The sequence below is a fragment of the Lepisma saccharinum genome, chromosome 17 (assembly GCF_977018435.1).
Source record: "Lepisma saccharinum chromosome 17, izLepSacc3.1, whole genome shotgun sequence".
Taxonomy (NCBI): Eukaryota; Metazoa; Arthropoda; class Insecta; order Zygentoma; family Lepismatidae; genus Lepisma; species Lepisma saccharinum.
Window position 1 is genome coordinate 21,642,724 of NC_139245.1, and position 26,097 is coordinate 21,668,820.

A 26,097-nucleotide genomic window follows, 5' to 3' on the forward strand; every position below is an offset into this window, starting at 1 on the left:
TATGACGTTGCACTAGCACATGCGCATGCCTACCTTTTACGCTACGTATTAGAAGAAGACAAGGAAAAAGTGTTGTGGTAGTAATTCCAACCCTGCTATCAAGCAAATTTTCGTTTCATTCCCCGATTCTTTTTCAGTTTCTAATTTCTTCCCTTGCCCGATCTAGTTTACGTGCAAATATCAGAGCAGACTAGCTGACAGAGGCAAGGGGAGAAATTAAAATAACTTTCCTAGTTATTCTCGCATATGGCTCATAGAGGACATGGTTGTGCTGGCGATCACCAGCACGATGAAACTCCAGAAATGGGAGTGCAGTATAGTTTATATACGAAAATAGACAAGGAAAATTTAACTTGCTTAAATGAAAGTGAAGAAGGATCAGGAAAGCTTGTATTCAAAGCATGGGAAGATCGATTGGATTTTTCAAAGGTTAGACACTTTATAGCCTATATATATATACAGTATGTAACATTCATATTCGTACACACGGATTTTCGAAGTAAATGCTTTAATATCTGAAAGGAAATACACTCTTTTGAAATTGTTTCTTTACAATTCAATAACTAATATCATTAGAAACATAAAATCTTACCCAAATTCTGTATAACCAATGACAATACTAAATTAAATGAAACTGAAAGAGAAACATGCCATTTTTTGTACAACTTTTCTATTCGTACACTTAATAATATAATAGAAAAAAAGTATATTCAGAGCAAATTGACTGACAGTTCTAATACTTTGATGCGTATCCTTTGGCTTTAATTACTGCTTGACACCTATTCTTCATAGAATTAACCAGTTTCCGACATGTTTCAGAGCTTATTTGGCTAGAATTTACAATATAGAGAAAGTCTCCAATTTCGTTAATTTTCGGTATACTAACTAATTTTGGCCTCCTAATCATGAATCTGTTATAAAAAACCGGGGGTCACGTCTGGAAATTGTACAAAAATTGTTCGTTAGCGCCAAAAGCCATCCACGGGTAGCCCCACAAACCATTGACGTTAGCCCCAAAAACCATCCACGGGTAGCCCCACGAACCATCGACGTTAGCCCCAAAAAACATCCACGGGTAGCCCCAAAAAACATCCACGGGTAGCCCCACAAACCATTGACGTTAGCCCCAAAAACCATCCACGGGTAGCCCCACGAACCATCGACGTTAGCCCCAAAAAACATCCACGGGTAGCCCCACAAACCATTGACGTTAGCCCCAAAAACCATCCACGGGTAGCCCCACGAACCATTCACACGAGGTTAGGTTAGGCCTGTTAGGTTAGGTTCCATTAGCACTCATTTCACCCCTAAATTCATCGAAAAAAATAGGGATCGTACTAGAATTGAATATCATAAATCATTTTCTTGTAAAACAACGGCGTAGTTGGACACAATGACAGGAGATTACATTTTTGTTCGTAAAACTACGCATATACACCTATATATAAAAAAAAAAATTCAATCGGCTTTTTTTTTTCAAATTTTCAGACGTGACCCCCGGTTTTTTTTCAACAGATTCGTGATTAGGAGATCAAAATTAGTTGGTATACAGAAAATTAACAAAATTGGAGACTCTCTATATTGTAAATTCGCTCCGCTTATTTTATTCCACTCGGCTTGCCAATAGTTTTCCACTCTTGTTTGGACTTGACGCGTTCGCCCGACCCTGTGGCCGAGTGGTTAGCACATCGCGCTGCGACGCCAAGGGTCCCGGGTTCGAATCCCGGTCGGGCTTGGTTGTTTGTGAATGTCCATTCATCAATTTCATCATTTCATCACTCATCCCCATCTTCGCAAATTAGCCAAGAGGCACAAAACGCGAAGTAAAATAAACTAAATCAAATTGGACTTGACGCCTGATTTATGGACTCGTCTCTTCAAAATTGCCATAAATGCTCAATGGGATTTAAGTCTGGACTTTGAGCTGGTGTTTGTAGTAGTTTGGGCACATTCCATATTAGCCAATTCATGTTAACTCGCGCTTTATGCTTACTGTCATTGTCTTGTTGGAATCTGTAGATAGGCGGCTTGTCAATTTTTTGGGCACTCTGCTTTACATTGTTCTTCAATATGTCCAAATAGACATATGCATCCATGATACCATCAATAAATTGGATGGTACCAACACCTTTGGACGACATACAGCCCCAAATCATTAATGACCCACCACCGTGTTTAACTGTTGGAACTGTGTTAATGTGATCATTGTCTTTATCTGATATTCTCCAGACCCTATTTATCCCATCTGACCCGTATATATTAATCTTGGACTCGTCTGACCATATGACACTATCCCAAAATTCCTGGTTCTTGTGGATGTGCTCTTTCGCGAATGAAAGTCTATTCCTGCGATTCACCTTATTTACATACGGCCTCTTTCGTGGTATTCTGCCATGATATCCATGCTTCCACAAGGCACGTCGGACAGTTTGATCGGAAATCATTTTGCCAGCAACATTTTCTACTAACGGTCGTAACTGAGGAACACTTAGTCGGGGGTTTTCTCGCACTCTTTTTAAAATAAAGAGTTCATCACGTTAATTCAACTGTCTCTCTTTTGGCTTTCTCGGCACATTCTGTGTTGAACCTTCCTCTCAAAATTTGTTTACTATGTATTGAACTGTGGAGTGTGATTTATTGACTGTTTGTCCATTTTTTCTTAACGAATAACCTCTAAGAGCCAAATTTATAATAACATCCTTCAGATCGGAACTAAGTTCCTTCACCTTGCCCATTTGGAACACGCTGATATATAGACGATAGGCCTACAACAATACCTACGCCAGCATTCCGTTTGCCCTTGCATGTTCAAACTTGTTACGAAGTTGCAAACTGCACGAAATCGCCCGAATAGCGGTGGCGCTGTATGCGAGGAAGATTGAAACTCTTGCCTGTACGAATAACAATGTTGCATGAAAAAGCATGTTTTTCTCTTTTCACACAAATTATATGCTCTGTTTATACACTTTGAACATATATTTTTATTGACATTTCTTGGTGAAACCTTCATTAACATTAATTTCCAGGTACATATGAAAATTATTATATTTACTACTAGATATGACATTTTTTCCTCGGAAATTCTATGTGTACGAATAACAATGTTACATACTGTATATATAAAAAAAATAATATCGTATGGCCTAAAACTAAATAGACTAGTTGGAAAATCCAAACCTGAATAAGCTTCTTAGGGCCTCCCAACCACATATACAGTTCGGTACTACTTTACTATACCGGAGACACCTATCAATGATTTATTTCGCAATTTTTTACATTGCTAACGTACTATTCTGCATTGCGGAACATTTCTTTAGGTGAAATAATGAATTTCTAACGAAAATAATGTATATTTCATACATTAACGAGTACTTACTGTTGTTCCTTATTTCCCACAAACCATCCACGGGTAGCCCCAAAAACCATCACGGGGACGAGGTATGCCTACTAGGTTAGGTCTGTTAGGTTAGGTTCCATTAGCACTCCTTTCGTTCAATTTATCATATACGGACAACATCGGCTTGTAGCAGCAGCAATAGCGCGTATTGTGCTCTCCTGCAGTAAGCAAATGGCGGCAGCAGCAATAGCGCATCAGAAATAGATTTTCGTAGAAAATCACATGCATTCGCATTAAAATGGATCAAAACTACATTCCCGAACATCAACAACGCTACAGAAAATGATTTGCGTAAGTACTTTCTCCTGTAAATTTGAAGAAATCCGTCTCCGGTATAGTAAAGTAGTGCTTAGTAAGAAAGTTTGTAGACATTACAAATGTGCATCATGTCTGGAGAATGATGCATACAAAAAGACTACATTGAAGCAATGGATCAACAGCTACTCCACCCTGTCCATGGAATACTGCACTTAGGCTTCCCAACTTCAAAGAATTAAATGCCTGGAGATTTTTTTTACATCATTCATCCCCTTTAGATGAAAATATTCTGGAAGACTAATGTCCTGAATATAGGGTGACCAGACGTCCTCTTTTATCAAGACATGTCCTCCTTTTTAGGTGTCTGTCCGGCGTCCGGGTGGATTTTTTAGAAATCTGTAAATGTCATCCTTTTTTGGAAAGAGTATAGCATCGACCATAGTAAATGTGCTACATAGAGAATGCTTCCACATATAAGGATCATCATTTAAGGCATATCACTTGGGGTGCGTTAAGTATTCGAGCAATGCTCACCTAACATCTGGGAACTGAACAGGATCACTTTCCCGACTGAGTCATTACTCTCATTAGTATTATTCTAACTCATTGCTTCACTCTTTGAGACTGCTGGTACGCATGTAGTCAGTGCAGTTCCTTTTAGATTGATTGATTTGGTTGCTTCGTTTTTCTGCCACTTTTGGCTAATGGCGAAGATGGGTATAAGCGATGATAGGATGATTTTGATGAAGGGACATTCTCAAAGAATGCCCAGGCCAGGATTTGAATAGGCACGTCACCTAATAATGTTTGCATGAGCACGTGAACACTCATGTATGTGTCTTAAATTACGCACATATTAAATGCACACACACACATACATATATTTATTCGAAAAAATACTATGTTTGATGTACAAGTATATACACACAATTTACTCTGACACGACTTCTTTCACGTCTGATAACTTTTCTAGATAGTTGGTAACACTGACTCCTACGGTGTTCCACGAAGGGCGTTGAACACAATTGCTGTGCGTGTTGCATAGAGCTGACAGCTAAGGGGCTGTTGGCCACTATACACCGAAGATGTTCACTTCCCTGTGCGAACACTGATGCAAGCGGCAATACTTCTTACATTCGGCACCAGAGTGCAGCATATACAAGGCATATCTAGGGAGACTCGAATGAAAAGGTCTGTGCTACATAGTTGCAAACTTTAGCAAGAATTCGCTAAACCGGTGGATTTTGAGGGGGAGAGGAACAATTTTCCCTAGGTCCTTCTTGTATTACTTCAAATATAGCATGATTTGGGGAGAAATTGTTGAAAATAAATTGAACTGTTATTCTCACTTTTTCAATTGAAGATGAAGTTACAAGGGAGAGGAGTAAATCTGTATTAAGTACAAAAACCTTATTGTAAACACTCGTACGCGAACTGCACACGACGCCACTGGATTCGAATCCAGAACTGCTGGAATTGTGGCATGCTAACCACTCTGCCACAGGGACCGGCAATATCCAGCTTTTAAAGGATGGAAGAAACTAATATGAGGTAAAGTGTAAGGTGGCTGTCCGAAAACCAGAAAACAGTGGCAATGGGATCCGATGTGCTGACCATGTATCACCCAATGAAAAGCCACTCTGGTAGGCCCTGGCCCTTCAAGGGCTGTTGCGCCATGGAGGAGAGTAAGGTGGCTGTCACTTTCCCCTGCTGTTGAAAGAGTGCTAGAAATATTTGTGGCATGAAAATCATATTTCTCTACCCAATGTAAATTATCTAAAATTTTAATTCAGTTTTTTGGAAATAAGTTAAAGCAAATCTTGCTTGTTAGATTTGCATTCACTTGTGGGGATATTCATTCCAATATCCAAGAAATAGAAAAGGAGTAAAATTCTGTGCTTCAAACTGTAGATATTCTTTGTCATTTGTTAAATAACAGATTAGAAGATTGATTTCTTTGCTTAAAGGTAAGAAGGAAAACTTATAGCAAGAGATCATCTGAAAAGTATCTGTGAGCAAAGTGTTGGTAAGATTTCTTTTATATTCATTAAATTATGAGTAGGGCTAGGATTTTCATGACAGCATATTTTTATTTTGGTAAGGTGATGTGTTCCCTAAATATATATAAATTCATATTGTGAAGAAACTAATTAAATTAAGGTGCTTTTTAAGGGCATATTTTTAGCATATTTGGCCATGTCTGCATGATAGAACATATTTTGATGGATTTTCGGCCATATTCAGCATATTTTTGCTTTTTCAAGAAATATACAGTCATTTTCGAAGTGGATTCGTTCTTACTCCCATGTTTACTCCAGGGTTGTTTTTTTTTTTTTTTTTTGGACTGCAGCAAAATCTTTTTCATTTTTATTTAACAATTTACAAGTATTCATTGTGCATTGAAACCCAGGGCCCATAAAGTGAATTAAAAATAGTACGTATGTGAAAATATCTCAGCATTTAGATATTGATGTTTGAAACAGTCCAGTTATAAGGGCATATTTTTCAAATTATAGTGCATATTTTGTAAAATTTTAGGTCATAAGAACATTTTTTATTTTGCATATTTTGGTGATTTTTAGGTCATAAAAATCCGAGCCCTAATTATGGTTGCCATTTTTTGCGGTGTCCTCTTTTTTATGGCTTTGTCCTCCTTTTTCACCATGCTCTGTCCTCTTTTTTTTGAACGTATGTGTCTGGTCACCCTACCTGAATATCAGCTGTTATCTGTTTATGGTCTTGCTACTGTGAATACAAAATTGAACCATTGTGATGGAAACAACCTAACAACCACGATTTGTAAGTAAGCAAAACAAAATAAATATACTGATATAGCCAAGACTTCTCCAAAATGTATTAGCCTACCATAAATTTATTTACACCAAAAACTAAATTTAAAAATTATTATCATAATGACTGTAGTAATGAATACACAGTAAACTTTCCGACTTACTTGTTTCAGATGATGATACAACATTGCTGCTTTTCTGTATTAAGTGTCTTGAGTTTAATTAACTTTACTGAATATATTTGGTGACAGTCTCTATCAGTGGTGGCTGACGGCTACTATGATGGGTAGTGCCAACGTGATCAAGAAATCAAAAAGAAAAAAAAAGACAATGCCCCACCCCCTCCTTATGGCCAAACTGTTTAACTTTTAGTTTATTCTTGTTTGGTGACGTGGAAAACATGTAATAAGTAATAATGCACTAATCCCATTCATCTTCAATCACTAACCTATATTTTATACACTACAGGACACTTCACTAAAAACACAACAATTACATACAAGAGGAAGGGAAAAACATATCCTCTCATATTCTCCTCCCCAATGCACACATATTCCAACTGGATGTCGAAAATATCCTAGACATTGGTTGTGAAAGAAATTGTCGAAATGTCAAAGGAAACTTGCATCACCATAGGATTTTTTACTTTTTAAAAAAATATAAAAGTCTGAATGGCCCTTTAGATGCACCTATCTTATATCTAAATGTTTATTCAAATTTGTATAAATATTACGTTTGTTTTTCCAAAAGTAGGCACAAAAGTAGATAGGGGAGACCGGGGTAATTAGAACAGGAAACAGCCTGTAGAAGTTCCACTGTAAATTACTCAGAAAGTTACTGATGGATTTTTAAAAAAATTCTACCATTTAAAAGGACATCTTTTGCATATTTTTGAAAAAAATAATGACCATACCTGCATTGCAAATACTCGTCCAAAAAAAAAAATTGTCATGACACCATAAAATTGTTCCAATTACCCCATTTGGGGTTAATGGAACATAAGTTAGAAATTTCAACTGAATAGCTTTAGATTGCTGTTGGGGTAATACGAACATCATATATAAATGTCCCCTATACGCCTTCATGGCGTGGTGCTATGCACAGGGGAACACTTTACCTTTACCTTTTTACCCATTTACCCTGCAAATTTGAACACAATAGCTCTACTTCTTCTGGAGTTATCAATGCTTGTTTAAATAAAATCCCAAGTTAACGTCTTTTTTTCATAAAGTTCAATTTCCCAGCTGTGAAGCAAATATGTGTGAATGAAAATCAGTGTCCTATAATTTATTTGAAAGGTTACAGGCCATTCTACAATGTAGTAAAGAAAAAACTTCTAATAGTTACATGTACAATCTAGTATACCCAAGCAAAATCAAGAAATTACGCAATGTTCTAATAACCCATTTGCAGAAATTTTTGGGGTAATAAGAACTTTGCTTATAAAAACCAGGCAAATTGCCCATAGACAACCAAACTCACATGAAATGATGTGTGCCCTTATGTTTTATTATAGAGGTGAAGAAAATTTTGAAAGGGTTCTTTCATTCACATCCAGTATATGCAGAAGCAGAGAAACACCAAGCATGCGTCACATCATTTTTGCAGGTGTATAATAAAAGTCAAATAAAACTTACTTTTGTGTAGTTATTCCAATAACAAATTTTCTGCATGTAGGTTTAGTGTAGGTACATAGGTATGAAATGTTATTACACCAGTCTTTTCGTTTTAAATTATTCTACATTAACATGTTCCAATAACCCCATGTTCTAATTACACCGGTCTCCCCTAGTACCTTTCTCAAGAATTACTTCCCCACGGGTCTTACAAATCAGTAATATTTAGCGACTTATCTCTAAAGAGATAATTTCTCTAATTTCATTTACTTGTCTACAGTTTTATTTAACACACACAGTTACAAGGTAGCCTATGGACTGAAAACTCAAAAGTCAGAAACCACTATTTTTATTCTACTTATGGCAATACATAATTTGGACTTGTTGTTACTTTTCCACATAAAATCCAGATCGGTCAACATATTTACGCCACTGTTACGACAGCTGGAAAATGCCACTCTTGTAGATGTCCATTTCAGCACTATGTAACCACTGTTGAACCTCGTACTTCACCTCGTTACGTTTGCACCCAACTTGAACAAATCTTGTGATAAGAAGAGTCTTTATGTTGTCCTGTATAACACTGTCTAATGTTCAGATTTATTTTCCTGTAGTTTACGGTTATTACAAGCATAAGAAAACAGTTTTTCTTTGTAACGTTTGGGGAGAACACACGCTCCCTTCATCAGACATTTATTTTCATTTTGACTAAAGATACAGCTATAACAATGGTTAGTAATATTTTAAACAAAAAGAATCCGTTATATAATGGATGTTGTCAAAGTTACATTGTTGTAATATAGCAACTTAACTGTGAAAAGAAGCAGTCTGTTTTATTTTTATTTCAGATAATTTATCACATTATTTTTTATTTAAAATTATGAATCCCAAATATCATCAGGTAATTCAAATTCATCATTGTTTTCACAAAGTCTGTTGATGTTTTCTGTTACATTACATTTTTAAAGATGGTGGCTTACTCCATTTGTGAAAAAGAAATGAAACTACAGGAAAATAATTCTACAATGCAAGCAATGCGTACATACAAGAAAGACTATAATGTTCAGATAATGTGCAATTTCTCATGCAGTTATCCTTCTTGGATAAGCACGTCAATCCGGTCCATGTTGTTGAAGCTGTTTTGGGTCTGCCACTTATTTGCTTATCAGCAATGTCTTGTGTTACCATCTCTAAAATGTTTCACCCACCTTTTCTCTGTACTTTACCCCATGCAGGCATCTCCATATAAGTTCTGTAAACAATGATGAATTTCTGCAGCTCCAACATTTTCATTAACAAGAAATTCCACAACAGCGAAAGTGCGCATGCGTCAGCATGTGGTTCCTGCAGTGGGCAACAGATGGCTGTACCTACCATACATGTGGTTTTAACCTAAATTGTCAACGCTTGAGAGTAATCGAACAAGGCTCACAACCTTCAGTATGTTCCCTGTATGGTCTCAATAACTACCATCATCGGGCCAAATGTCTTGAGAATTAATGATTTTTTTTAAAAAATCTGCACACATTGTAATTATAACTGCTGCAAAATTAGTTTGGTATTGACGCTTGGGAAGCACGTGGAGAAAGCGGGTCTACTTGACTGCGGCAGGGTGGATTGCTGGCATGCGAGCCAATCAAAATCGTCCCAGTGCTTCACCCAAGCTCTGGTTACCTAGCAACAGAAAACGTTTATCACGGTGTTGCCGCTTATTGGGTGATTGTTCTTGAAATCAGTTTTCATGTTGTTGGGGGAGAACGTGTGTGTTTGTTGCGTTGCTGTGATATTTTAACCGGTCCGTTTGTTTAGTGTTTACTAAATTTAGAGTATTCTTTGTTGTATATAGCGTGTTGTTTTAGTGTGTTATTTTTTTGTACATAATTTTCTGCTTGAGTATGTCGTGTGCTTGTGTGAAGAATGTCAAGCACAGGAGGCAATACTCGAGGAATTCCTCTCAAAGGCCAAACGCGGCAGATGGTTTGTTCTGAGCGCAAATAATTTGAGCAATAGAAAGACAATGGGGGTCCAATCATTTCTGTAAATAAAGTTGTGGACAGGACTGCTGCTGCTGTCAGCGTGTCTAAGAACACTATTGTTACCATAGGGAAGGTAAAATATAATGGGGTGGAAATATATCAATGCGAGGCTTCAAAACTGGAAACCCCAGGAAAGAAGAGGAATATCAGTAAACGCGTAACAAATTTAGATACCTTTCAGCAAGACGCTATTCGTCGCCATATTTACTCTTATTATATGAGGAAAGTTCATCCCACTGTAGGGAAACTGCGCATTTCGTTGAAAGATTCGGGACTTTTTCAAGGTGGGAAAACATCTTTAAGGACAGTCATAAAATCTCTCGGATTCTCATACAAAAACAAATAATGGACGCAAAATAAAGTAAAGTATGGAGGCATATGGGGATGTGGAGGTAGGGCTCCACACATTCTCGACCTCGACCATATTATGGAGGTGATGTGGTTCACCAACCGCCTTTACCCCAGGTTTGCCCCAGGTACTCATTTGGGCTGAGTCGACTCCGGAGCCGCTAGGGATATTTGATTGATTGATTCATTCATTCATTTGTTGTTTTAAGTCCACTTTATGCACAGGAAGGCTAATCGGGGTTGGACCTACAGTTTAAAGTGGGATCAGAACCACTGTGCCATGTGCCTCCACCGGGTATCGAACCCCATGATTACAAGGCGACGACGTTACCACTACGCCATCGGGAAAGCCTGCTAAGGATATTTGAAAGAGTTCCCCAAACCACCGCGGGTCTCCCGCGTAAAAGTCAGGCACCTCACCAACTGGACTTTGTGCAATTCAGTTGCGGTATAATTGAAAGATGGGCAGACTTTAACGGCGACTTCGGCAAGAAATGATTATTGAAAGTGTATATACAGAATGGATTGAAAAGGTAACCTGTAAACAATGCTCGTTTCGTTAATTCGTTCAAGGGAAATGGAAATGAAGAGAGAAAACAATAACACATTCATCATTGTTGTCATCATTGTTATTCCGTTTACCTCGAAAAACAATAACACATTTCATCGTTGTTGTCTTTTTCATAACACGTTTTCCTCGACACAGCGTCAGAAGGCTGCATGATATGGCAACACCGTGACGCGTGTTCCTTCAGCTCTCAATACCAAACTAATTTTGCGGCAGGTATAACTTTAGCAGGTCTTCTGTGCCAAGTTTTCATTATAGTCCAATCTGTGAAAGCAAGTTGTGTGAAGAATAAATTCTTGTGTAACTGTAGCTTTCCTGAGGAAGGGGGGAGGGGTTGTTAGGCCCACCACATTCTTTTTTCCAATTTTTTTTATTGAAATTTTTTTTATAAATGAATTTAAAATAAATTACACCAAATATTTCTGTATTACTTTTGTTCATAGAAAGATAAATGTAATCTAACTTGGAGGCAAAATGCACTTGGTGGACCGGACGTATCAAGCACCATCTTTGAAGGCATGTCATTCAAGATATGCGTGCCAATTATGGTAATATTTGTAATTATTATAATTAATAAACAACTGCACCTATAAACAAAAAAGCATAAATGAAAAATTATGAAATCTTTATTCTTGTTTCTTCTTTCAGTTTGTTGAAAGTGACGGGGATGATGAACTTCTCTTCAATATACCGTAAGCACATTTAGTGAGTAGAGAACTTTATTAGGGGAACAAACCAAGAAGAATTATTCATAAATGCCATACGATTTTTGAATAGGTTTAGAAGTAGAGTCGTATTACATGCATACCTATGTAAAAAAGTGTTTTTTTCTTGTCATAGATATGTATCTCTTGCGAGAGAACCTTTTCTGTAGGTTTCAACGTAGTATTTTGCTGCAACAAAAAAAAAAAATGCCAAACCATATAAGGTCTGGCACCTAATGTAATCAAGATAACAATATCATAATTACAGATATGAAGTGTTGAACAGATTCTTTAGCCATGGCACGTAGTATATCAAACATGCTTAAGTGTTGAATATGAGGATAAGAGGTGGCTGAGCATATTGTATGCATATTGTATGGTTGACTCATGAACAGACACAGTGAAATTTCACAAATCATGAATCTGTGAAAACCCCATCACAGCTTCACCAAGCACACAAATCACGCACACAGATGCAATAAACCACTCAACCATTGCCTGCCCCATTCATTGTTCCCAATACATGTTTGTTGTGAGCAGGGTGGATAAAACTCGTGATTCATTTTGATGATTTTTTAAATTTAAATCTATTTTTTTTATATAAAAAAATGCTTAAAATTGCTGGTGTGGTTTTTGGCACCATACATATAGAAATGTTTTTTTTTTTTTTACAGAAAGGCTTTTTCTAGTAAACGACTCTGTAAAATATTTGAATAGTTTGATTAAAGCAAATAGAAAGTTACATGTAAATATATGAACCTACTATGGAAATGTTTCTTGAGTGTATAATACATAATTTCACTAACTTTTCTTCCAGTGAAAATAAAACATTCTGGATGTACTCTATAATTGTAACTTAAAATAATTTTTAGTCTTTGTAGCTGAATTTTGGCAATGTTTTAATGATAGTTTGCGAAATATCAGTGTGCCATTCTTATTTACAGTTTAATGATAATGACACTATTTATGGTTTAAGATGATTGTATATTATTCTACACAAAATGTTTGCAATTTTTGCCTAGAACAATTATTGAATTTTAAATCAAGAGAATTTAACTGTGTTTACAGTTTACTTATTACATTTCCTTTCGTATGAGCTGCACCTCATCAGTACATATATTTTGTCTATTTTCCTTTCGTAGAGCCTAATAAACACTATTAAGTGATTACTAGATTAATGTACTTTCACCAAAAGTGATTCTGATGTATACAAAATCTTTAAGTAATTATTCTGTAAATTATTTACTTAAAGTGATTTAAATCTCAATTTAAATCAACCTGATTTAAATCAATCCCCCTTGGTTGTGAGTGACAATAACCATCAGGCTGATACTTTTAACTCCCTAGATCACGGAAAACATAAGAACTAATACTTTTTTGTAACATGACCTGCATTATAACAGAAAGATTAGCAAATGATTACGTTCCCTTGTACTTGGTGCATATTTATTCCATTCTCTTCAAATACAGTGTGTTTTAGAAGCCCTACAGGATTCTAAAAATCTATAACTTTTAAAGTAATAGGTTTATTACAATGAAGTATTGTTTGTTACACAGAGGAAATTTTAAAATTAATGTTTGATGTGGTTCGGTTCATTGCTAGATCTCCAGTTGACACCATTCACATCCAAACACACTTGCAATCTTCGTTTGAATCCGAGAATTGCATTCTAATGGTGCTTGTCCGGAATGTTTGAATCACATCGCGTACCTTGAACTTCAGGTTGTCAAGATCTGTTGGTTTCTGTGCATACACCTGGGTATTGACATGTTACAACAGCCATAAAGGCATAAAGTCTGGTGACCATGCGGGCCTAAAGAAAGAGAAAAAGAGAGAGAGAGAGAGAGAGTGTGTGTGTGTGTGGGGGGGGGGGGGGGTGTGGGGGTGTGTGTGGGGTGGGGATGTGTGGGGGGGGGGTGGGGTGTGTGTGTGTTTTTTTTTTTGTTTGGGGGCACCATCTTGCTCGAAGTGGACCTCATTGATGATGATGAGGTGGTCCATTGAAACTGCGCATCGCACATTGACCTTGGGGCTATCCCGCTTGTGTGTGTCGAACTCAAATTGATTCTCAACCCCCCAAATTCGGCAACTGGTTCTATTTACTTGGTTCCAAAACATGGAACATGGCCTCATCAGAGAAAAGAATGATAGACTGAAAGGCATCACCACCATCACCATTTAATTGGGTTAAAAAGAATTCCCAAAATTCCTTCCTCATATCACAGTCGTCTTCTATCAGATCGTGTACAAATCTCAACTTGTAGGGCCTGGCTTTCGCTTTTCTTGAGTAAGATACTATGTAATGTAGAGCTCACCACTCCAAGTTCCAAGGATCTTCGTTTAAGAGATTTCATTGTACTCTGTTGCACGTTCTCCTGCACTGCTTCCACCACATCGTTACTCATTCTTGGCCTCCCACTAAATGGCAAATCTGCTATGCATCCCGTAACTTAAACTTTTCGAACCGTCTCTGCTGGAGGTGTTTTTCCAAACGTTGTTTGTTACCTTCTCCACATCAAAACACAAGATTTTAACTCAGCAAGCCATAATACGCATTGAGCATCGATGCCATCTGGAAATCACGTGATCGCCTGCATACACATCATTCTGCAGTTTGAGCAGAACAAAATTTTCAATTTTCCTGTGTAAAAACAATATTTTATTGTAATAAACCTATTACTTTAAAGTTGTAGCTTTTTAGAATCCTGCAGGACTTTTAAAACACACTGTATTTATGACTTTCCTTTCCGACAAAAGCACTCTTATTTGAAGGTGGTGATCTCAAAAGACCTTAAGACCCCATACTGAACTCTCTATAAGTTTGAATTACTTGTAGTATGTTGTGTTTTTGCAAGTAAGTATAATGGTTTGTGCTATTTTTCATTCAAATGCATTAACACTACAAATCTATCCATCATATAAACATTCTTTTTATTACTAGTATTCACGAATGTTGGCCTTGTATTCATGATTTTTTGGCCTTGTCAAAGTTCTGAGTGCATAATGATTTTTGCAAGTTGTACCAAAATATTTCCAATAGAATACTGGAAATGATTACGGAAGTGATTTTGAATTTTTCAGATAAACTTGCTGTATTGGCTCGAATATAAGCCGCACCCTAAAATTTGAAGGAGCGAAAAGAAAAAGAAGACTATACCCAAATATAAGCCGAGGGAAGAAAAGAAAATTGGTCCTCTGAAAGATCTCGTTGAAAGTGCATTTTTCAGTTTTGGCTCAGCAGCAACCCAACGTCGCACATTATATTTGTCAAGTCCATATTTCCTTCCAGCATCTCAACTGCAAGCTTGAAATTTCATTGTAACTACGCCTTATTCCCAGGCTTGATGATGCTTTCTTCTCCACACGATCGTTCATATTGGCGACAAACCTGTAGATCCCACTCAGTAGAAATGAATACCTGTATAAGCTTAGAGAAGAACGAACACAATCTTAATAAAATCAAAGAGTACGTTATCAAGAATGCCGACAGTTTTTACAATGCCCAGTTGGAAACAACAAGGTCATTGTTCCAGTTAGAAACAACAATGCTATTGTTGGATAACATTATGGTATCTACAATGCGGCCAGTTTCTGCAATGCTAGTGTTGCATTATCGTTATTTCAAATGAGAAATCAGCACATTTTTAACAGCATATGATTTGACGAAATGTCATAATTTTTTTAAGGTTGCAAATATAAGACATCCTAATTTTTCACAATTGAAATTTGGATAAAATGTGCAGCTTATATTTGGGCCAAAACGGTATATGTTCATTTTTAAGACTTAAATGAGAGAGAGGAGGCAGAGAAAGAGAGAGAGGAGAGAGAGAGTATTATTTGTGAGGAATTACAACATCGAATGTAGATTGTACACAAGTAACTGCTTAAGTCACTAGTTTCTAAAGCATTCTTTTCATAGTGCAAAATGCTACATATGTATGAGATGAAGGAAAGTGCAGAAATACTAAAGTAATGAAACCTAACATTAATAAGAGACTCGTGACTTGTAAATAGTAATGCTGTAACCATGCAAGATCATAATAATGCTAAGAACATCACACCTGCTCAAGTAATCATATAGGAACAGGATGGCAAATCATTATGGAAAAAAAAGTGAATATACAGAATTTGAGCCATGTGTAAAATTAACAAATATAATGATACTGGGATTACACAGCTCGAGCTTGAGCTTCCCGGTTAGCCTAAAGATGCAAAAAGTGCCACCTAAAATAATAAAATAGGAGAATTGTTTACAGTAATGAATATCTGTTTTGCAGGTTCACAGGAAATGTGAAGCTAAAAGGAATAGTTCTTATAGGAGGAGAAGATGAATCACATCCTAATAAAATGAGACTGTAAGTAATGCTTCACATTGCACAGTTGTAATTGCACAGTTTTTGATGCATGTTTCCATTTGAATATAGAATAATAGACATTCCTTCGTGCACTGGAGTCATTTTTTGATGATTAATTGATTTTTTTAATAACATCTATTTGTATCTTGTTTGTATGTATCATAATTTGCTATTGACAAAATTTGTGGTCCAAATATCACTAGATAGAAAGACGGCATGTTTGTTACTTGTAGAATTTATATAATTATCTGCTCATATGTTTGTTTTATATTATGAATCTTGCAGTGTTGAAGTTTCTTTAATGTTTTTATCACAGAATTTATTTTAGAAATAATTGAAAAATCTGTAAATCATGAAACTTGCAAGTACAAGGCATTAGACTACTGTAACAGTATGTAACTTAAATAGTAATTTTGATGGTGCTATAGGAGATTTATTTTTATAAAGCAAATTTCCTTAATTTTCAGTTGTGCTCCACGTGTATTTATGGTGTAAAGTATACAAAAATTGCTTTATGCAATCATTACATCAAAAGAAAGTGGGTTGCTATCACCTTTTGGGAACACTTTCAAATTTTAACACTAATAATTATTATTTGGTAATAGATATAATTGAACCAGCAGCTCTTCTACTTCCAAAGCTGGTAACGTGCTGTTTTAAACACAGGAGTAGTGGCAGCGATCAGAGGGGGTGAGGGTGCCTGCCTGTTGTCCCCCACTTTTTACAACTTTTTGCTTCTGCACTGTACTAAACCTTATACACCAAGGGAAAGTAAACTGTCCTTGGCCCCTTAGTTTGGAACCCATCGCTGCCACTGCACAACAGAATGATTGCAATGCACCGGTAAATGAGACTACAAGAAGCTGACCACTGTGGAGGGTCAGTGTAATGTGCTAACAGGCCAAAGGCCCCCAACCATGAGTAAGGCATAGGTGTTGTACGAGGGTCACTATTTATATTTTGAGCCTAACAATGAAAAAACAGGAATTTGGCATTGAAAACTGCTTTACTGTTTTTCGAAGTATTCTCCTTTATGGTCAATACACTTTTGCATTCGTTCGAACCATTTGTCAAAGCAGTTTTTCCAATCTTCTTGAGACACCTCCATAATATGGTTTTTGAACGCATCAACGGCGTCTTCCGCCAACGAAAATCGTTGTCCACGCAATTTATTCTTGACATTCGGGAACAAGAAGAAGTCATTGGGTGCCAAATCAGGACTGTACAGCGGATGACCCATCAATTCGATTTTTTGACTGTTCATAAAGTCGGTTGATAGACGAGATGTGTGACAGCTGGCATTGTCTTGATGAAGAATGATCCGACGGCGTTTGTTGTTTTCCGTATTTGACCGAAGACCTCTGGCAAACAAATTGTTATGTACCATTCAGAGTTGACCGTTTTACGTTCCTCTAAAGGCACAGTTGCCACATGATCAGTTTTCCCGAAAAAAACAGGCGACCATTTGTTTCGATGTGCTTCGAGCTCGAACAACTTTTGTTGGATTGGGTTCATCTTGAAACACCCATACAGTCGACTGCTGTTTACGTTCCGGCTCATATGCATATATCCATGATTCGTCACCTGTTACAATCTTATATATACAGTGATGGACAAAAGTAATCATACAGTGGAACTGAATGGAAGAAAGGACAAATTGCAGCAGCTAGGAAAACAATAAGGAAGTCAAAACTGTTAATGCTTGACCATGTATGCACCAAACGATATATTGACAACAAAAATAAATATCAGATGCTGCTTGTAGAAAAATAAAATACAATACATTCTCAATACCCGCTTCTTTGGCTGGACAAAAGTATTCATACACCAACATAAAAGTTCACTTTGAAGACAAGAAAGAAACAAATACCATGTCGTCAGAATTTAGTATGCATTCCTCTGTTATGGAGAACAGCTGTCAGTCTCTTTTGCATAGAATGAACAAGAGGCGTGGTTATTTCAGATGTAATATTGTGCCACTCATGCAAAATGACCTGTTTCAGTCTATTCTTGCTTGTTATGTCATGTTTTCGGAGTCTGGTTTCCAAATGGCTCCAAAGATGTTCTATGGGGTTAAGGTCTGGGGACTTAGGTGGAGTTTTGAGTGTGTGGGGAGTATTATATAACAACCAAAGGCGGACAATCTCAGCTGTATATTTAGGGTCGTTGTCCTGCTGGAAGTAAAAATCATTCCCAAGAACCAAATGATCGATACTCTCCTGCAAATTATTCTTCAGAATATCCAAATAGACAAATCTATCCATAGTTCCCTCAATAAAGACAAGTTCTCCAACACCTGAGGCTGACATACAGCCCCAGACCATAACGCCACCACCTCCATGTTTAAATGTAGCCAAGAGATTTCGAGGCTGAAGCTCAGTATTGGGCTTTCTCCACACCAAAATTCTACCATCACTATGGATAATATTAAATTTACTCTCGTCCGTAAACAACACTTTATCCCAGAAGTCCAAACTTTTACTCACATACTCCTTTGCAAATGTTAATCTGGCCTTCTTGTTCTTCTTACTGATGTATGGCTTCCTTCTAGGTACCCTAGCTCTGTACCCTGCTCGGTTGAAAAGCCTTCTAATACTTCTTGAGGACACTTGTTTTCCCAGGTGTTCGTGAACATGTGCCGACACTGCTGACTATGTTAATTTTGGGTTTTTCTTGATCATTCTCAATAGTCCTTGTTTCTCCCTCTTAAAGTAAGTTTCTGAGAACGCCCAACCCTTTCCCTATTTATCAGCACTTTTGTGTCATTATATCGTTTGATGACACTTTGCATAGTCGCACGACTTCTCCCAACTATATCTGCGATTTCAGAATATGAGTTCTTATTGTGGTATAATGATATCATAATTCTCCTCTCTTCGATCGTGGTTTCCTTCCCTTTGCGGCCCATTCGACTTCCTGCAGCACGCCAACACCAAACCAACCACTTCCTTACACAGGTGCAACTGCAGTAAACAAATATCTGGCACTGAATGATGGAAACGGTTGTTTTACGAACTTTTTTGGGGGTTTATAACCTGGCGTATGAATACTTATCACCATCCAGAAAGCAGTTTATCTAAGGATTACCCACATTTCTCACGACAATTTCAATTGTATGCACACAATTGCTTTGCGTTTCTATTCTTGCCATTCCAATGGAGCATATGTGCTACAGACTTGACTTGCCTTTACGGTCTTCTTTGTATAATAACATGTTTCATTCAGACAATGCCTTTGTATGAATACTTTTGTCCATCACTGTAAGTCTTTTGAAGCACCACGATTGTATTTATTGAGCATTTGTTTGCACCAATTGACGTGAGCGTCTTTTTGAGTTTTTGTCAAATTGTGTGGGATCCAACGAGAACATACACAACTCACAGCTAAATGATCATGTAATATTTTATATATGCTGGTGGAACTAATACCTATGGTTGCCTCAATCTCACAGTATGTCACATGACGATCTTGCAGTATTAGGTTTTGCACAGCATCAGTGTTTTCTTGAGCAACAACTGATTTTGGACGACCTTCGCGAATCTCGTCGGTGAGCGAATGGCGGCCACGATTAAATTTGTTATACCAGCGTTTCACAGTGGCAAAGGATGGGGCTTCATCGCCAAATGTGGAAGTAAGTTGATCGATGCACTCTTGTCTTGATAATCCACGTCGAAAATCGTAAAAAATCATCGCATGAAAATGTTCACGAGTTAATTCCATTTTATTGTTGTCGCGCAATCTCCAAGGCAACATAAACAACACAAATGAAGCTATTGACAAAACATTTGAAGTACATTATGGTCAATAATGCCGATTCCGTGCCAACGTCAAATCGCGCCTAACTTCAATCAGTGTTGCCAAGGCTCAAAATATAAATAGTGACCCTCGTATTGTTTTTTTGTCCAATCATAGATTTCACCATATCATCATTGCAATTATTCCAATAGGTAGAAAAGTGACACAAAATAACCAAAGTAGAATGAATGACTAAGAAAGTCACGTCTATACAGGATTAAAATAAGGAACCCTCGTCAATAAGACAGAGTTCCCACTCACCTAGGATAGTCAGGGAGATTGGCCTATGACTAAAAAAGTCCTGGCAAGAATTTCATAAAAATATTTGAAAACTTGGAAAAAGTCAATGGATAAAGTATGATTGCTGAATTTGCAGTGATTATGAATTTTTCTGATATTTGTAAATTCAAATTTGGGGCATCAGGTGTTTGTAATTCAGAAGGAACTATGTTCTTTTGTGTGTGCAAATGGAGATGATGCTTTCATATTTGCAATCCAAGAATGTAATGTCGTTGCCTTGTAATCAAGGGGTTCCAGGCACATAGTGGTTCAGGTAGGTCCAGTCCCAATTAGTCTTTCTGTGCATAAAGTGGACTAAGCTCAAGAATTTGTTGTAAATCGGGTTAAAGTTTTACAACTCGATTCCGTGGTATGGTACAACAGCTCTCCGAGAGCCAGTGCCTGTGAACAGCTTTTCGTTGGATGATGCATGGTCAGTGTATTGAGCACCATGACCACTGTTTTCTGGCTTTCAAGACCAGGGCTTAGTACTTCTTTTTAAGTAGCACCCCAATTATCCTCACAACGCTGGATTGACGCAAGGAATCACAACTGGGACCACTCACGGCAAAGACAAGTGCACTAACAATTTGGCTACGCAGAAGCCTTAAAGTTAAATACTACAGAATGGTTTTGAAAGTTTTTTTCAAAATAACTGGAAAAGTTGTATGTATTCTCCACTAGACAAGAAACAGAATCAACTCCGTTTGATTTGGTTTGAAGATTATTGAGCAGACTTTACATGTCCAATGATTTTTTTTTATGTAGTGCTCGTTCAAATACTTATGTCAATATGTGGATATTCAACAGTAAAGTGATAGGAATATGAATTGTTTGAAATTTAACGAAAATTAATTAATTTTCCCAGCAGTCAAAACTTTTGTTTCTTCTTGTTATTAGGTTCAAGAACAGGCCCCACATGACATTTGATGATGCTAGAACAAAAGCTGACCAGGAATTTGAACTGCATCCAGACCCTCAGGGAATGTTGGAGTATTCCACAAAGTGAGTTCTAGCATATTTCTTCACTGGTGGGGGCCATCTCAGACATACAATGAAGAGAGAGTATTCGTTTTGACTTTGGCAAGTGATGAATGCTAAAGACATGTAGGTAAAATGACATTATGAACACTTAGTTGCTGCCTAGCTGCTGCAACAAGTGTGGAATTCTACTTACAATAATTTATTTACATTTTGCTTTCAGAAGGTGGACGTATGTTTAATAGTTTAAAACCTATTTTTTGTAATCATACTATGCTTTGGCTTGTGTTGGGTGGTGTTTTCCTTTGCTGGAGGTAAAAATTGTTTTTAAAAAATCATCTTTATTAAGTTGGACTGAGTGTGATAGAATAATTAACTGGTTTATTGTTTCTAGCATTGTCTCTTGTCTCAGCCTGTTCCAGTTGGCCAACCAAAGTCTGCTTTTAATGTGAACCCATCAATATTCCTTGTAATCAAGGGGTCCAAATTTGATCCCTATTGGAGGCACTTTGCACAATGGTTTAGATCCCACTTTAAACAGTAGGTTCAGTCATGATTAGTTTATCTGTGAAAAAAGAAGACTTTAACTTTTTTTTTGTAAATCTGCTGTTTAATTCTAGCATATTTAACCACATGGCAAAATTTAATAGTGGGTCATTTTTAAGAAATGAATCCTGTAGATCCTACCACGTGATTAGTTGCATTTGAAGAATTTGAATGTGTGTAAAGTCCACTTTATGTGCAGATAGGCTAATTGGGACAACCTACAGTTTAAAGGGAGATCCAAACTGCTATATTCCTCCACCAGGTAATGAACCCAGAACTCTTTTGCATTTGAAGATTACCAATTTTGAAAGAACGTGTTCTTTGTTGGAATTCACTTTTTATTCAGTTACGTTTACTCTTGTCTTGGGAATCTGTGGAGCAAGGCCGTGCAAAAAGGTAGAGAAGGGGAGAAAGTGCATGGATGAAAGAAATCAGTACATGCTGCTGCAAGCGGCTTGTAGCTGCAGCCACTTTTTCCTCACGTACCCTCTCTCACGTTCATTGGTTGAACTCTCTCGAGTCACTACTTGTGCAGAGACTTGTTTCCATTCGTTTGCTCCAGAGATTCCCAGGACAGAGTGTGTATTGTTGCTGTTTTTTAATTTTTAATGTGATTTTAAAATATAAGCTGATGTTCTGAAAAATTACCAAGTAAACTGTTTACATGCACTGACTACAAGATATAAATGAGAAACATGTGCATGAATTTTTATGCATGCATCATTTTAGTGTTAAATTTGAACTGTTTATTTTCAGGGTGGTTGCATTTTCCTCTGTGTATCATCTAAGCATCCATTTCCCCAGTAGCAGAGGAGGCGACATGTCCAAAGTTTACTACATAGGGCTGAGGGGAGAGTACTCAGAAGGACACAGGCATGGTGTCACCATATGCACATATGAGTCTCGACCTAATGTGGCAGATCACAAAACTAATCTCATGGATAACGTGTCTCATCAGATTCAGTAAGACTTGAGCTTTACCCAAAGTCAAAATGGACCTGTGAAGTTAATTGAACTTGTAGCTGGATGGGACAGTGTGTGTACTGACCGCTTAAGAGATTGTTCCATATGCTGACAGCATATCACATTTCATATGATGCATTTGGTAAAAGCAATATTCGTACTTGTAAGACTGAAAGGCTGTTATATAAATAAGCACAGTGCTGGTGCTTGAATTGGTACTTTCATGTAAATTATATGTACATTGTTTTAATTGAAGTTAAAATATATTTTGATACCTGATAAATTTAGTTACTAGTTAGAACTAGAATCGTTCAAGATTCTTAGGAACTTAACAATCTACAGAAAGCAATATTATCTTGGGGAAAAAATATCTGTTTGGATTTTCTTCTTTTTAGCTGTAAAACTTTAATTAGAATGTAGTGACCTTCAGGTTGATTTAATGATCTTGAAAATGGAAGTATTTTATATAAACATTTATTCTGTAAACATGATTACAAAATTAACCAGAAATAAATAAATGTGACACTGTTACTCCAGACATTCATACAGGAATCATATTTATATATACACATATAAACTAACAAAAAAAAACATCTTAGATGTAAGGGATACATTTATAATACATATACTCCAGACACTAGCATATGGAAATTTTGCTGTCACTATCAATCCATGCACACAGACATACACATTCGTACATACTATAAAGATTGGTTTTGGTCCCTTTTTATAATATATCATTGTAGACATTTTTTTTTTTTTGGCAGGAAAAATATAATTGCTATTCCATTCACAGACAGGAGTTACATTCAAAATGTTTCTCATTCAGTTTTGTAACCAACCAGGGAATTCAGGAATCTTGATGACAACTGAATTTTAAGAGATTTTCAAAATTTCTGTTTGAAAATAACACTATACATTCTTTAAAATAAAATCATTGGATTTCATATAGCAGGCAAGTTCTATTTCATCACGATACAATGAACAAGATAAATTTTCATTGAACTTGAAAATGCAGGTTGGTTTTTGAGTTTATTTGGTTCTACAACAGTCACAATCATGCTGCAATACAGTAATACTTCTATTGTAAACAATTAACAGCTTTTCTTCAATTTTCTGTTAAACTATTTACTTGTAATAGAAACACAAAACAAACAAATTGAAACATGTTCAGTATTTTACAATTGAAACTAATTTTCTCTGATAAGCTTACAGCAAACAGATATCTAGATACAAACAAATTGAAACAGTTTTATCTGTGTAGATACAGTATACTTTGCTAATCCAAAATGTGGTGTCTAGGAAAGAACTAGTTAAAAAGAAATGTCACATCTCTGTAACTTACATTTATTGCTGTGAAATTTTTAGATTTTTTTTTTTTGCTAGTTCTTACCTGCACACCCTGTAATTAAGATGAAAAAGTTGTGTGGATTTAACTATTGTCAAAAAATTAATTTTTAATCATAGCACAGTTAAATATCTTCATCCACTAGCCTTGTATAATCTGTCATGTATTCATACAATAGTTAACTGATGCTGTCCATAGTAAGTGTGATTTGAGGTGGTGATGTGATCGTGTGCTCACATTGTTACACAGTTCTTGTTCTTCAAAATTCAAGGAAAAGTGCTAAATGTGAATTTTAATAAAGTAATGGTGACATAAGTTGCAAAAGCTGCCGTTAGTTAAGAAATTAGTAATTAGTCTGAAATTTAACTAGTTTGACACATCTACAAGTATTGAATTTCCAATACTTTTGTGCATCAGAATTTGGATTAGCAAGAACTTACTGTAGTGATAACATTATCTATTACAAATATCAAAGTTAGATGAAGTTCAAGTTTTTTTTGACAAGTAACTATGGATTCACAATATTAGGAATACATTCTATTGATTCCATTAACCCCGTTTATTTGGATGTATAAGTATGGAATCCCAACAATATTAAATATCTGAAAACTGGATTCAGGTAATGATGTACTACATTAATTTATTGCTGAAACCACTGGCACCAACATCCATTTTGATTTGAAATTTTAAAATTAATATTTCTTCTACACACATGTATACACAGTATAATGTAATTACTGTTTGTCTTTTACCAGATATAACTGTTCAAAAGAATTAATTTTCTATTAAAAGAAATATGCTCTTTCATTTCAGGTAGGAAAAACAGATCAGTCAAATGGTTTAATTGCAATTTCTGAGTATTATTGGAGAAAGAGCTTCACTCGCATATGGCCATTTACTTTTTCGGCATGGTCATCTTGTATACTTTAATGCTAGAATGAAGCCATAAGTATTGTCTTTCTTATTTTTCAGTCATGCTTTTGTACTGGTTTTGCACACAATTAAATAATTTGTGTTGTGGTTGGAAATTCGTCACTTTCAGTGGTAGACGCAACATCATCCGGCTGTGGGTTGGCATTTTCTTCTGCACTGAAAGTAGCCACTTCCTGGCTTGCATCTTGTTGCGATCGCCCGGTTGTGTGCTTCTCATCTTCCCCACTCAAAAGCAGGTCAGAATCTGAGCCTTCACTCTCCGCAAACTCTCCAGGAACTCTCTCCGCATTCTCATTCGTTCCTGCAGGAATATTATCTAGCTCATCTTCTACGGTTGTACTCTCCACTGAGACTTCTTCCTCTTCAGGGAAAGCAGCAAGAATTTCTGTCAAGTTGTCGGGAACAAACAGTACATGATCAATGAAGAAGAGAGTACCCAAGTTGTAGATAAAGTGGTTACTTGTAAGTACCAGTGCGTCGTTGATTCTGATTTTGTCTGAGAAAGGAAAAAGAAAAACCATTAGTCTTGATTTGCTTTAATTAAATGAACAACATTTTTATTTGTCATTGTTAGTATTGTGTAATCCTTGCTATTTTTAAACTAAACTTCATAAAACAAGAGACAGGAATTCAGGACCTGCGGTTTCAGATCAAAGAAGATAAAACAATTTGGTCATGATATGGAAGTGCATGCTTTATTTCCTTTGCATGTTTCCTTCAGATTCTCAACAACATGTATTTGAATGAATGAAGAGTCTTACACCTGGGGTAGCCAAATTATTTGTACTGTCATTGTGATACGATGCAATGTCAGGTTCATATTGTGATCTTTGTTTTTCATCCAGCATTTTTAGGGCAATTTGGAAGCTAATTCAAGAAGCAGTAGTATTAAAAACTGGGATAGTTAATAATAGGAACTATGAGTCATGGCTATGCATGTGTGACATTTCTAAAGCCTGAAAGTTTAGCAAATTGCCTTCTTTCCTGTTGCATTTATGGATAAAATTTTTGTTATGGCATCTGACTACTATGCGAGAGACCCGGGTTCGATTCCTGGTTGGGGAGAACCAGGATTTTTTCCCACCCAGTGTCCGTTAAAGTGGGTGCCTGGAGGAATATCTGGGGGGTAAAGGTGGCCAGGGCAGTGTTGCCACATGAAGGGAAATTCGAACCAAATATA

The 26,097-nt window shown here is 36.6% G+C and overlaps 2 protein-coding genes across 2 annotated transcripts in view; one reads left to right on the plus strand and one right to left on the minus strand.

Moving 5' to 3' along the window:
* On the plus strand, positions 1-23,226 carry LOC146001585 (PITH domain-containing protein GA19395). Its single transcript, XM_083139085.1, has 5 exons — positions 1-429; positions 11,661-11,704; positions 15,995-16,072; positions 21,047-21,151; positions 22,430-23,226. The coding sequence occupies exons 1-5, from the start codon at positions 247-249 to the stop codon at positions 22,638-22,640; spliced, it is 621 nt and encodes a 206-aa protein (XP_082995211.1). The 5' UTR covers positions 1-246; the 3' UTR covers positions 22,641-23,226.
* Positions 23,095-26,097, minus strand: part of LOC146001583 (periostin) — a 37,581-nt gene continuing 34,578 nt past the window's right edge. The window contains exon 7 of the mRNA XM_083139084.1: positions 23,095-25,413. Within this exon, the coding sequence (XP_082995210.1) occupies positions 24,986-25,413 (428 nt within the window). The 3' untranslated portion in view covers positions 23,095-24,985. The remainder of the gene's footprint in view (positions 25,414-26,097) is intronic.